Source organism: Pelodiscus sinensis, chromosome 10 (genome assembly GCF_052426305.1).
Source record: "Pelodiscus sinensis isolate ZL-2025 chromosome 10, ASM5242630v1, whole genome shotgun sequence".
NCBI lineage: Eukaryota > Metazoa > Chordata > Testudines > Trionychidae > Pelodiscus > Pelodiscus sinensis.
Window position 1 is genome coordinate 32,367,341 of NC_143061.1, and position 12,067 is coordinate 32,379,407.

At 43.1% G+C, this 12,067-nt stretch overlaps 1 protein-coding gene across 3 annotated transcripts in view; it reads left to right on the forward strand.

The window, feature by feature from the left end:
* The window catches only part of PLOD2 (procollagen-lysine,2-oxoglutarate 5-dioxygenase 2), an 89,430-nt gene that overhangs the window by 57,033 nt on the left and 20,330 nt on the right, over positions 1–12,067 (forward strand). For all 3 annotated transcript variants that reach the window (XM_089780835.1, XM_075937669.2, XM_075937670.2), the window contains exons 9-10: positions 595–720; positions 3,289–3,410. In XM_089780835.1, coding sequence (XP_089636961.1) covers positions 595–720; positions 3,289–3,410 — 248 coding nt within the window. The remainder of the gene's footprint in view (positions 1–594; positions 721–3,288; positions 3,411–12,067) is intronic.

Below are 12,067 nucleotides of genomic sequence, written 5' to 3' on the forward strand. Positions count from 1 at the left end.
AATCAGGTTCCAAGGTAGAGACCATTGTTCCGGCATAAGGTGGTACTCCTTTCTCAAAAGGCTTCCCAGAGCCTAATAATCCTAAATCCTTTTGGATTACTGGTGATCTGTGTTAATAGCTTGCAAAATCATACAATCAATGCCCATAGAAGCATAATTATTTTTAGATGCATAGTTTAGATCATGAATGGGGAACTTTTTTTGGGTTGGGGGCCACTAACCCACAGAAAAATCAGTTGGGGGCCTCACACAACTGAGATGTAAAAAAAGCCCCAAACTAACAAAAAAACTCTCACTGAGGCAGCTCCCGACTGAAAAGGCGAAAGACATTCTCCTCACACACCAGAGCCATGGAGGACCCAAGCTAGTAGATTTTATGTGCTCCAGCCCCACGGGAGGACAGCAGGGGGGCTAGAGCATGAGGGGGAGCCCCAAGCTTCAGGAGCCCGATCCAGGTAAACCAGGAGCTGCATCTGGCCCATGGGCCTTAACTTCCCCACCCCTGGTTTAGACCAACTGTACTAAAAGCAGGACCGAACACATGCTGTTGTACTTCCTGGTTTATATTGTGTGTCAATGTATTATTTCTTTTAGGACTATCCAAGGGTTACAATTGGTGTTTTCATTGAACAACCAACTCCTTTTCTACCTAAATTTTTAGACAGACTGTTGACTCTGGATTACCCAAAGGAATCACTTAATATCTTCATTCATAATAATGTAAGTACTGGGGAACAATCTGGAGCAGTTTTAATTTTATTCAGGTGCAGTTGGCAGAATGTAATTGAGATCTTTCATAATATGGTAAGCAGCAATGGAAATATATGGTAACATAATGTTATTAAATTGCAGCAACAGCACTTTTCTCAAAGGGTTTATTAGATATAATTGAAGAAGCACTTTTCTCGAACCTTTAAATCAACTGAATTAGTGTCTTCTGCTTTCTGTGGCCAAGTCCTCAATGTCGTTTTAATACAGTTCAGGCTCCTGATGTTTGTCCTAACATTTGTATTACATAAGCCCCCCACCTTAAAGTGAAAGATACAGGTCTCCAAATCATGCACAGGAGAGAACAGCTGGGCTGACTTTGAGTGCTGCTTGCTAATCTTCTAAGGGCTTGAGCCTATTGGTTTCAGTAGCTTTAATCATATGGGCATTTACTGATGTGCACGTGTGTGATGTGCTAAAAGAATTGGTCCCTGTATTTTTCTCTTTACACAGGCATATAGTTCATTGACATCAGTGGGCTGGCATGACTGGATAATGAAACTAGGAGTCTACCCTCTAGCTTTATGAATATTTTTGTGGAAGGATAGTTACAGACATGCAGATTATAGAACAGTAATAACCAAGAGCTTTTATCATTATGCAAATACAGTGCCTCATTGTACTAAACAGCAGAGTCCTGTGCAGATGCAAAATTTGTATGCTCATCTGTATCTGCAAAAATGAGCCTCAGATATCTACATCCATATCCATGGACACCCATGGATATAAAGCAGATATCTATGGATTTCTATGGTCCTACCAATCAGAAAGTAAAAAAGCCTTTAAATGAACACAAAAAGTTGATTTCCCTTCCTCTTTTTAGTATACAGAGTGAGGAAATTGGTGGAGATTGTTTTTTTTGGTTTTGTTCTTTATTAGTTATTCTAAATCCAATGATGTTACCTGAGAGTTGGCCTAGAACTATCTCATGCTGAAGGAAATTGTAAGCAGAGCTTCCGTCCTACTCCTCTCTCCCTCCCCACAAACACTCCATTCATTCTTTCAGTCAGTATGGCTAAGCAGGTTCTACATCTCTATCCATTATAAAGGTCTCATTGTCATAACAAACTTCCTGACAGCACAGAAGGATGGATGTGATTCTAGCCAGAGTAAGTTTTGTGCCTCTCCTTCCACTGGCCACATGATCATTGGAGAGCAGTGAGAGGCATTATTTCTATTGCACTCTTAACCTGACCCTTCGAGCCAAACACTAACCTCTACATGCATTTTATGAAGCTTTAAGCCCACATCCTGCTACTGGTTATGAGTTGGAACCCCCTGCATCTCTACAGAGCTCGTTGAAGTATATGAGACTGTGTGGATAGAAGGGTTCATCTGTGCAGATTTTACTGTGGGTTTGGGGCTATAGATTGCTGGATGCATATTTTGCAAAATTATCATGTAAACAACAAGGAATCCGGTGGCACCTTAAAGACTGACAATTTTATTATGGCATGAGCTTGCAGCTTGCTTCATCAGATGCATGAAGCGAAAGAAAATGAAACAGGGATGCACACTACTCAACTAGTCACTTGCCGCCCACTCGTGACTCTATATCAGAGGCAACAAGAAGTGGGAAGCAGAAGCTGGTGCTGGAAGAGGTAGGGGAGGCACAACCACAGCGGTCCTGGGGGTGGTGTGAGCCAAGACTATTCAATCCCAAGAGCTAATCCCACTGCAGCTCTGCACTTTACATCTAGTAGGAGCTCAGCTAATCAAGTGGGGACACACACACTCTATTAGTTAATTAACCATTGACTACTCTCTTAGTTAATTAACTGATGCTTAACATCCCTAATACAGAGATGGGAATGTTACATCAGAACTAAGTCAATCAGGGTGGATGTGGACAAGAAAGTGAGAATACCTAAAATGGAAAATTACTTATTGTAATAATAACAGAGCCTTTCCTAGTACCTATTCAGATCAATTCTAATGGAGTCAAATTTGCATGTGAATTCCAGCTCAGCAGTTTCACATTGCAGCCTGTTTTTAATTTTTTTTCTTTGATTGAGCATGGCAATAAATAATTTTCCACTTTAGATATTCTTACCTTCTTATCCACGTCCATCCTGATTAAATTAGCACTTAGGTAACACTTCTATCTCTGTAACAGTACTCTGTTTCTTTTTCTTTCACTTCATGCATCTAATGAAGTGAGCTGTAATTCACAAAAGCCTATGCTATAATAAAATTGTTAGTCTTTAAGGTGCCATCAGGTTTTTTGCTGTTTTTGCTGAAACAGAGTAGCAAGACTACCTCTGAAACCTGTCATCATGTAAATGTCCCCAATAATACATTAGTAACACATATTCCATTATTGCACCAGTGTTTTTTCTAGATCTTCAAAAAAGAGCTTGTGTTAGTACTTAAAAATATTCTGAAGATAACTGCAAAAAGTGTAATCCCCTCTTTTTTTCATACAATTTGCAGTTGGATAGTAAGTGTTTTATTATTTGTGTCTTACAACACAGCAGTTGGTATTTACATTAACTCTTAATTATGTTAACATAATTACAGGAGGTTTATCATGAAAAGCACATTAAGAAATTTTGGGAGAAAGCCAAGAATGTCATCCGACGTATAAAAATTGTTGGACCCGAGGAGAACCTGAGTCAAGCAGAAGCCAGGAACATGGGAATGTAAATTCTGTTTTTCTATATCTTTTTTTTAATTGTATATTAACATTAAGTTAAATCATACATTTTCAATAGAGAATAAATGGAGACTTAAGCAAGGGTTTTCATGGAATTACAAACTCTATTTAGACACACAAAGTACAATATTGTATGTTTTGTGATGTGTCCTCATTAAGTATACCATTATATTTGTTTTTAATATAAAAACTGTTGTTCATTTTTGTGGGCATTTCTTGTTGGCTTGGATTTAATTTTGTTTAAATGATCCATCATTTGGCCTTCAGATGAAGGCTTTAAAAATATAGGGAATAATAGATCATGTAGGAGTGGAACAGATGTTGTGGATTATTCATAAGCATTTCTGGCAGGAACATGAGCATATTTCTAAGCATATATGGTGAACAGTAAAATGTGTCCAAATATAAATGTATATTTTAATAAGAAGTATGTGATGCAAACAAAGTAAATGATGTAACATAAAATACATGTTAAAGTTTGTACAGCCGGTCCCCGAGTTACAAACGAGTTACGGTCCAAACACTTGACCGTAACTCGAAGTGTTCATAACTCGGATCCTATGGAGTTACATGGCGGCTGCGCTGTTCATAAGCGCGGATCGCATTCGTAACTTGGGGACTGCATTTACGACCGCTTTGGTTGTAAGTGCGGATGGTCATAAGTGTAGGTGGTCGTAAGTTGGAGACCAGCTGTACTACAATATGCTACATAATTTGTGGATGTTATTTCCTGTTGAAATAGAAATGTTAATTTTTTTAAAAGGTATTTTTAGTACTATTTTTATGGCACACACATGCTCAAGGCCTAAAACAAATTAGTATAGAATACTGTGTAAAGAAACAAAAATACAGCTTGCATTCAAAGATGCATCAACTCTGACTTCTTGTACTTTATCTCTTCTATCTCTTTTGTTATAGTAAGATAGTAATAGAGATGTAGCCGTGTTAGTCTGATCTTGCTGAAACAAAAGACAGGACTATGCAGCACTTTAAAGACTAACAAGGTGGTTTATTAGGTGATGAGCTTTCGTGGGCCAGACCCACTTCCTCAGATCAAATTGTGGAAGAAAATTGGCATGACCATATATACCAAAGGGATACAATCAAAAAAAGTGAACACATTCACTTTTTTGATTGTACCCCTTTGGTGGTATGTATGGTCATGCCAATTTTCTTCCACAGTTTGATCTGAGGAAGTAGGTCTGGCCCACAAAAGCTCATCACCTAATAAACCACCTTGTTAGTCTTTAAAGTGCTGCATAGTCCTGTTTTTTGTTATAGTAAGGTTAGCGTAGAACTAGAGAGAGAGCTGGATATGAATACACCAGAATTTTCTGTTTCTGAATATATGGAGGAGTGGGGTTTGTGCATCTGGCTCCTGTTTCATTAATTTGATTTCATTAGTTCATATCAATTCTTAACATCCTTCAAGCATTTTATGTGGGTATTGTTTGGAACCTGAGCTTTGATCTTATTTTATGGTTTGTTCTTTTGTCTCTAGGTAACAGTGAGATCAAAATGCTTAATTTTCCCCTAATACCAAATATCTACATTCCTAGTTAGGGAGTTGACAATTACTTTTATGGTGTAAAAGTACGTTTTCTTTTTTTATTTACAATTGTTTATTTATTTGTATTGGAGAGAGGCTTCATGCTATTGTTGCATCACATGGATTTCTTGGTCTTCTCTAATGTTGCATTCTAAATGTATATGCAGCTATTTCCAACTTTACATCATGCCCCTATATTTGTAATGGCCTCTAAAACAGTATTTCAGGATACTTTTAATGAGAAATGTTGATCTTTCTCAGGACATTGCAAAAAAAAAAATGCTCAGGGAGAGGAACTGAATGTACAGGGCTCCTAGCTGTTCATTAGATATTGAGAATTGCTGATTTAAAACTTCCAATGGATGTTATCTTTATCTATGTTTAAGTTCTTTTAACTTTATGGTTTAAACATCACTTAGGGAATTATTGGTATTTTCTATTTCCAAAGTGGCACATTCCTTATTACTGATGTGTTTCTGGCAATCCTACCTGCTGGTGAGTGTTCCCTGGAGTCTTTTATTTCTGAGGAGGCATAGTAATAATTAAGAAAAGGACCCTCTCCATAAAAATAATTAGTTTCAGAGTAGAATAATACACCTCCAGAATAGGGTTGCCAGGTGTCCTGTTTTGAACCGGACAGTCCGGAATTTGAGCTTTCTGTCTGAGAAACAAATTGAAAAAATACCGGACATATAAATTATTTTCTGGTATTTTCTAATTAAGTTTTTTTATTACATGAGTATCAGTACTTAGTTGCGTACAACCAGGCCATACGCAGCTATGCAGTAGCGTGGGGGGCGGGGCTGGGGAGGGATGGAATCCCCCGGGGCTGGATTCGCCCATGTGCCCTTTTGGGACCGTGTGCAGGACGGGCAGCACCCTGGGGTCTGCGTGCGCCCGGGCTAGCCCTGCTCCTCGCTGCCCAGTTCCCCTCTAACCCCCCCGTTCGCCCTCCACCGGCCAGCCCCACTCCCTCCGCCCCCCTCCTGGCCAGTCCTGCTCCCCGCCAGCCAGTCTCCTCCCACTCCCGCCCGATCTCCCCTGGCCAACCCTGCTTCCCCCGACCTCATCCCGGCCAGCCCCGCTCCCCTCCCGGCTGGTCCCCACCCCCATCTGAGATCAAGTGTGTCCGGTATTTTTTTGAAATCGTCTGGCAACCCTACTCCAGAAGCACAGCTAACCCACAGGTTAAACAATCAGAATTTGGTAAGATTCAACCATTAAATTGTTAGTGAGATATATAAACACTTCCTTTCTGCTGGCAAACCCCTCTGACTTATGGGAATGGCTAAAGGGCAACTTTCCCTTCTTTCGCTTACTAGAGCCTGTTAGAAAAAACTGAAGATTTGAGTGATGTCTCTTTTTGCATCTATAGGCTGAATCATCCCTGGTGCTGCTTTGTGGATGAATAGGAATTTTGCATGCCTAGTGCTAGGCTTTCGACTTTGTGTACAAGCAGTCCCCGGGTTACGTACAAGATAGGGACTGTAGGTTTGTTCTTAAGTTGAATCTGTATGTAAGTCAGAACTGGCGTCCAGATTCAGACACTGCTGAAACTGACCGCCAGTTCTGACTTACATACAGAATCAACTTAAGAACCCCAGGCGTCCCCAAGTCAGCTGCTGCTGAAACTGATCAGCAGCTGATTCCAGGAAGCCCGGGGCAGAGCAACTCTGCCTGGGGCTTCCTGTAGTCAGCGCTGGTCAGTTTCAGCAGAAGCTGACTTGGGGACGCCTGGGGCAGAGCAGCTGGGGTGCTACTGGACCAACCCAGCAGCACCCCATCTGCTCTGCCCCAGACGTCCTGATTCAGCCGCTGCTGAAACTGACCAGCAGCGGCTGAATCAGGACCTGGGGCAGAGCAGCTGGGGTGCTGCCGGGTTGGTCCAGTAGTGCCCACGGGCTCTGCAGGACCAATCGGCAGCGCCCCAGCTGCTCTGCCCCAGAGTCCAAAACAAAAGCCTGGTCTGCTGGGGGGGGAGCACACTAGCTGCGCCCCCCCCCCCCCCAGCAGACCAGGGACATGGGGAGCAGAGCCGCAGCGGCAGGGGGTGCCGCGCCTCTGAGGCTTTGCTCTGGCAAAGCCTCAGAGGCGAGGGACCCCGCCACGGCTGCGGCTTCAGTCTGGGTGCCTGTGGTCTGCTGGGGACGGTCCCCAGCAGACCACAGGCACCCGGACTGAAGCCGCAGCCGCGGGGGGTCCCGCGCCTCTGAGGCTTTGCCAGAGCAAAGCCTCAGAGGCGCGGGGAACCGCCGCTGCTGCCGCTCCAGTCTGGGTGCCTGTGGTCTGCTGGGGACGGGCCCCAGCAGACCACAGGCACCCGGACTGAAGCCGCAGCCGCGGGGGGGTCCCGCGCCTCTGAGGCTTTGCCAGAGCAAAGCCTCAGAGGCGCGGGGAACCGCCGCTGCTGCCGCTTCAGTCAAAGCGGCAGCAGCGGCTGTTCCCCGCGCCTCTGAGGCTTTGCTCTGGCAAAGCCTCAGAGGCGCGGGACCCCCCCGCGGCTGCGGCTTCAGTCCGGGTGCCTGTGGTCTGCTGGGGACCGTCCCCAGCAGACCACAGGCACCGGGTCTCAAGGGGCAGCAGCAGCAGTTCCTGCGCTTCTGAGGCTTTGCTCTGGCAAAGCCTCAGAAGCGCGGGAACCCGCCCGGTGCCCCTGGTCTGCTGGAGACGGTCTCCAGCAGACCAGGGGCACCGGAGCAGCTTACGAACGGGGCTTTCTCGCCCCGACTTCCGGGGCGAGAAAGCTCCGTTCGTAAGTGCAGATCTGACGTAAGTCGGATCCGCGTAAGTCGGGGACTGCCTGTAATTACATATTCATCTAGCATCTTTTCTGACAGCCACTGTATATTTTTCTTGCCTTTTGTCTCCATGCCTACGTAGTTCTACCAAGAGAGGTTTCAAAATATTTCATTGACTGCCCCTGACCTCTAACCATATGTATCCTGTTGTAAGAGGTTAAATGTGTGTGTATGTGGTATATGATCATGTAAGAATGTGCACTACATTATACAGGGCTGCAAGTTATTGTTAGATCAACAATTCTCCATGTTAAATTATCTTCCTCTATCTCCATTTAAGTTATTTTGAATTAATGGTCTAAACATGATATAGGGAATACCTGTAAGGTCTAGAACCTTAGTTTTCATTTCCAATTGACTTATTCCTTCATCTTCAGGCTTGACTTTATCCTTATGTGAGGTAAAGAGTGGATCATGAAGTCTGCTCTGTGCTGCCCTTTTGAGATTCCAAGTTAGAAAAAAAATAAATATGAGCCTGCTTTTTCTCCACAGTTACATTCTGCACTTGAAAACTTACGAACTGCTTTATTGTATTTTCAGCTCTATAGGATCATCCACACTCTCCCCCATTTATATTATTGTACACATGTAGAAAGGTAGTGCTAACTTCAGTAATAGTGTGATCCTATTATAACACTAAGCTGCAGGTCTCAGTTGCAGAGCTCAGGGATCTCTGCCTCTTCTCATGAAGCTTACGGTAGCATAATGCAGTAGAAAGCAGAGATACATACAAAAGCTCCTAAGACTCTTTGAGGTCCAGTGGATTATATATAATTTTAATGGGTGGTGGGAGTGGTGGCTATAAACTAGCCATTTTCCAGAATATTAAAAATGTTCCTCCTCTGAAATACTCCTTGTTAACAGTCTCTATCCTCCGGGTTGTGTGTAGCATAAAGGGAGAATGTAAATAAGTTAATATAGAAAACTGCACTGGTAATTAGTAAAAGTAGGAATTTTAAAGTAAGTAATGCAAATATGAATTGACAGACCACCTTAATTCAACTAAAATCAGTCCCAAATCATTTTCAGGTTCATCTATGTCTCTTTTATCCTCAAAGCCTGTTTCTACTCTCTTCTGGAATTAATCTCATTCCCTGGGACACCTGAAAAATGTATGTTTTCTTTTCTCTGATAAAGCCAACAAACTTTTGGGTTAGGTTTGGGACACACATGTCCTGAGGGTTATATCTGTTGTTTGCTCTCAGCTCCTTCCTACATCTGGAATTCAGAATAATTTTATTCCATTCTTTTCGGTATTCCAAAGTGAATGCAGTGAAAAGAATGATTCTTCACAGTCTGACATTTTGAAGTTTTGATTGTATAGCTCAAGCAATGCTCTTACCATTGTTAAAAATCTGAGAGCTTGGACTTTTCGAGGCCAAATTCAAAAGTGATTTAAACTTGTGTAAACACTTAATCTTTGGGCACCTTTGTATCTTAAATCAACTGATACTTAGACATCTTTTCTAAGTTGCTTTTACTGTTTTGCTTCTCCTAGATTTACGAGGACTCAGCCATGAATTTGGCTCATTTTATGTTGTGTTTGAGCAAATAGAAATAATCTACCAATAAATATTCCACAAAATTTTTGACCACGGATATCTTAATTTGGATTTATTTTTGGTCTGTATTTGGTCTGTATTTTTTCTGTTGAAGTATTTTATTTTTTTTATCAGCAGCAACTGCTTGTTATGTGCACAAGGCAGGGTTCCATGCAAATGGACCACTCTTACTTCTATAACTAAGTTTTTTGAGTAATGCACCCAACTTCCTTAACTTTATCCACACCTTCCTTATGGGCTATATCAACTCTATTACATAGCATATTACCTTCTACTTCTCTTTTATCACTGTGAAGAATGTCCTAAGAAACAGTATGCATAACATGTATCTGCCACTCTAAGGGTATGTCTACACTACAGCGTTATTTCAAAATATCTAATTTTGAAATAGTTATTTTGAAATAGCTTATTTTGAAATAACTTGTCTACACACAATGCATTTTGAAATAACTATTTGCTATTTCGAAATAGTGCGTCCTCACTGAATCTCATTTAAGGCCGGCTGGAACCAGGTCCGACAGAGCATCAGGTCAGGAGTTACTTTGAGTGTCTGCTGCCTGAGGCTATTTGATGCCTGTGCTTAAAGGCACCCCTCCGGACAGCCAGTTCTCAGGTTTCCCTTCTTGCTTGCCTACCTCAATGAGGGACAGCAAAGCATTTTGTCTCTGCATGCTCTGGTTGCCCTCACTCGGGACACCACAGCACTCTGCAACATGGAGCCAGAGCTGCCCCTGAGCACTCTGGTGCTTCTTGGACTTGTTGCTGTGAGCCTGGTGCACTTTCTGCAGGTTGCCATCGAGGAGGTCTATCGGGGGGCTGTGTATCCAGGAAGCCCTGCGGGAGAGCTTCCACCCTGAGGAGCACTAAGAGCCTCCTGGTCTGCCCCACTGGGGACTTGTGCCTCATTCCTCCCTCACATCCTTCCACTTACCCCTCCCTAACTCCCTTTCCTGATGTCAAATAAAATACACACATTTTCATGAACACAAACTCTCTTTATTTAACAAAACTGTACAGGGAGGAATGAAACTCTGGTGAGACTGGGGAAAGGAGGTGGGAGAGTAGGAGAGAGAGGACAGGAGAGGGGAGGGGGAAACCTGGGAGGAGGGAGCTGGAAGGGGGAAGCAAGGGGAAGAATTGGGAGGGGAATGTCAGGGTTGGGGGGGGTCTTGCCAGACCAACTTGATTTTCATGCGAACCTGCTCCTGTGTTCGCATGTGGCCTTTGGTGCCCAGGCTGGCAGCTATCCTGCCATTGATGGCTGCGTTCCTCTGTCTAGTGAGGAGATCATGGACGTTGGGTGCATCCCCCCCCCAAACCTGAATAAGGTCCATGATCTCCACCCTGGACCAGGAAGACGCCCACCTTCTCCGGGTCCTGGCAGGCTCCTGGGAGCTGGAAGACTGCTCGTGGGGAGCGGTGGAGGGCTGGCTGCTAGTGGCTTGCTGGTTCATGTTTTGGGGCCACTGGGTCAGAGGCAGTGACTGCTGGCTTTGGGCTGGCAAGTTTGGAGCTGGCACAGGCACTGTGGCCAGAGTCTGCCCCTTTAAGGGCTCCAGGGAGTGGAGGAGGGAGGGGAGTGTTCTTGATTTGGCCAGAGTGGACACCAGGGCACCCTAGGAAGGGCTGGAGACCCCCTATTTCGAAATAAGTGTCTACACAGCACTTATTTAGATTTAGCTATTTCAAAATTGGCATTATCCTTCATGGAATGAGGTTTACCAATTTTGAAATAAGCCCTCCGTTATTTCGATTTAATTTTGAAATAACGGAATGGCTGTGTAGACGCTAGGATAGTTATTTCAAAATAACGGCTTTGTAGACATACCCTAAGACATAAACTTATCGTGGAATCCTGAGATTTTCTGTTTTTACTTTTGGCACAGCATGTTAATTAGATCCAGAAGATTTTAATTTTTCTATCTATGCCTTTCTAGTATGCCCATTATTTGACCTGGTAAAAAATTAAGAATTACATAAAAAATCCTCTACGAATGTTACTCTCTTCTTTACTTAGTTTAACCAACATTACTTATTTGGTTTATACTCCTCTCTCCAATCCCACTGCTTTCTATTGGGACCTACTATCAGAACCAGAACTCTGAATTTCACCTACTTTTCATATGAGGAGCACGTTTAAGTACATTTAAGAGTCAGTCTCCCATTAGACTAGCTGTAGAATCCAGTTGGTTTCTATTTTCATGACTAGGTACAGTCAGTTGCAGAAATTTAATCTGGAGTTGATATAATCATGGAACAAAGTTACTTGACTAGAAGGACGGAAGTTATTAGGGCTTTAGGATATTGTAGGTCAGAACCATGAAGATTGGAGACCAGATCTGCTCAACAGTTGTTGAGATTAATTTCCCAATTAGATTTCTGAAAGGATCCCTCCCCTGTTATCACTTATGTTTTAAGTTTGACACTTGCTTTCCATCTTTATACTTGCCTTTCAGATACTGTGGCAACTGGGTGGCAGTGTTGGCTGTCATTGAGAAGAGCTAAAACTGTGTAGTCAGTGCATTGCTGGAAGTGTATTTTGATATCATTCCAGAGTTGTAATCTGTATCAGGAGCACAAAAGGACATCCTTTGCACCACTTGTAGAGGCAAAGTGAGAGGAGGAGGAGGGAATATTTTAAAAAAGGAAAACATGAAGTCATTTGAGCCCTCTGCCTATGTGCGTACATCTATGAGAACTGCTGTTCTTCCTTTTTTGAGAACATCTTGTCTTC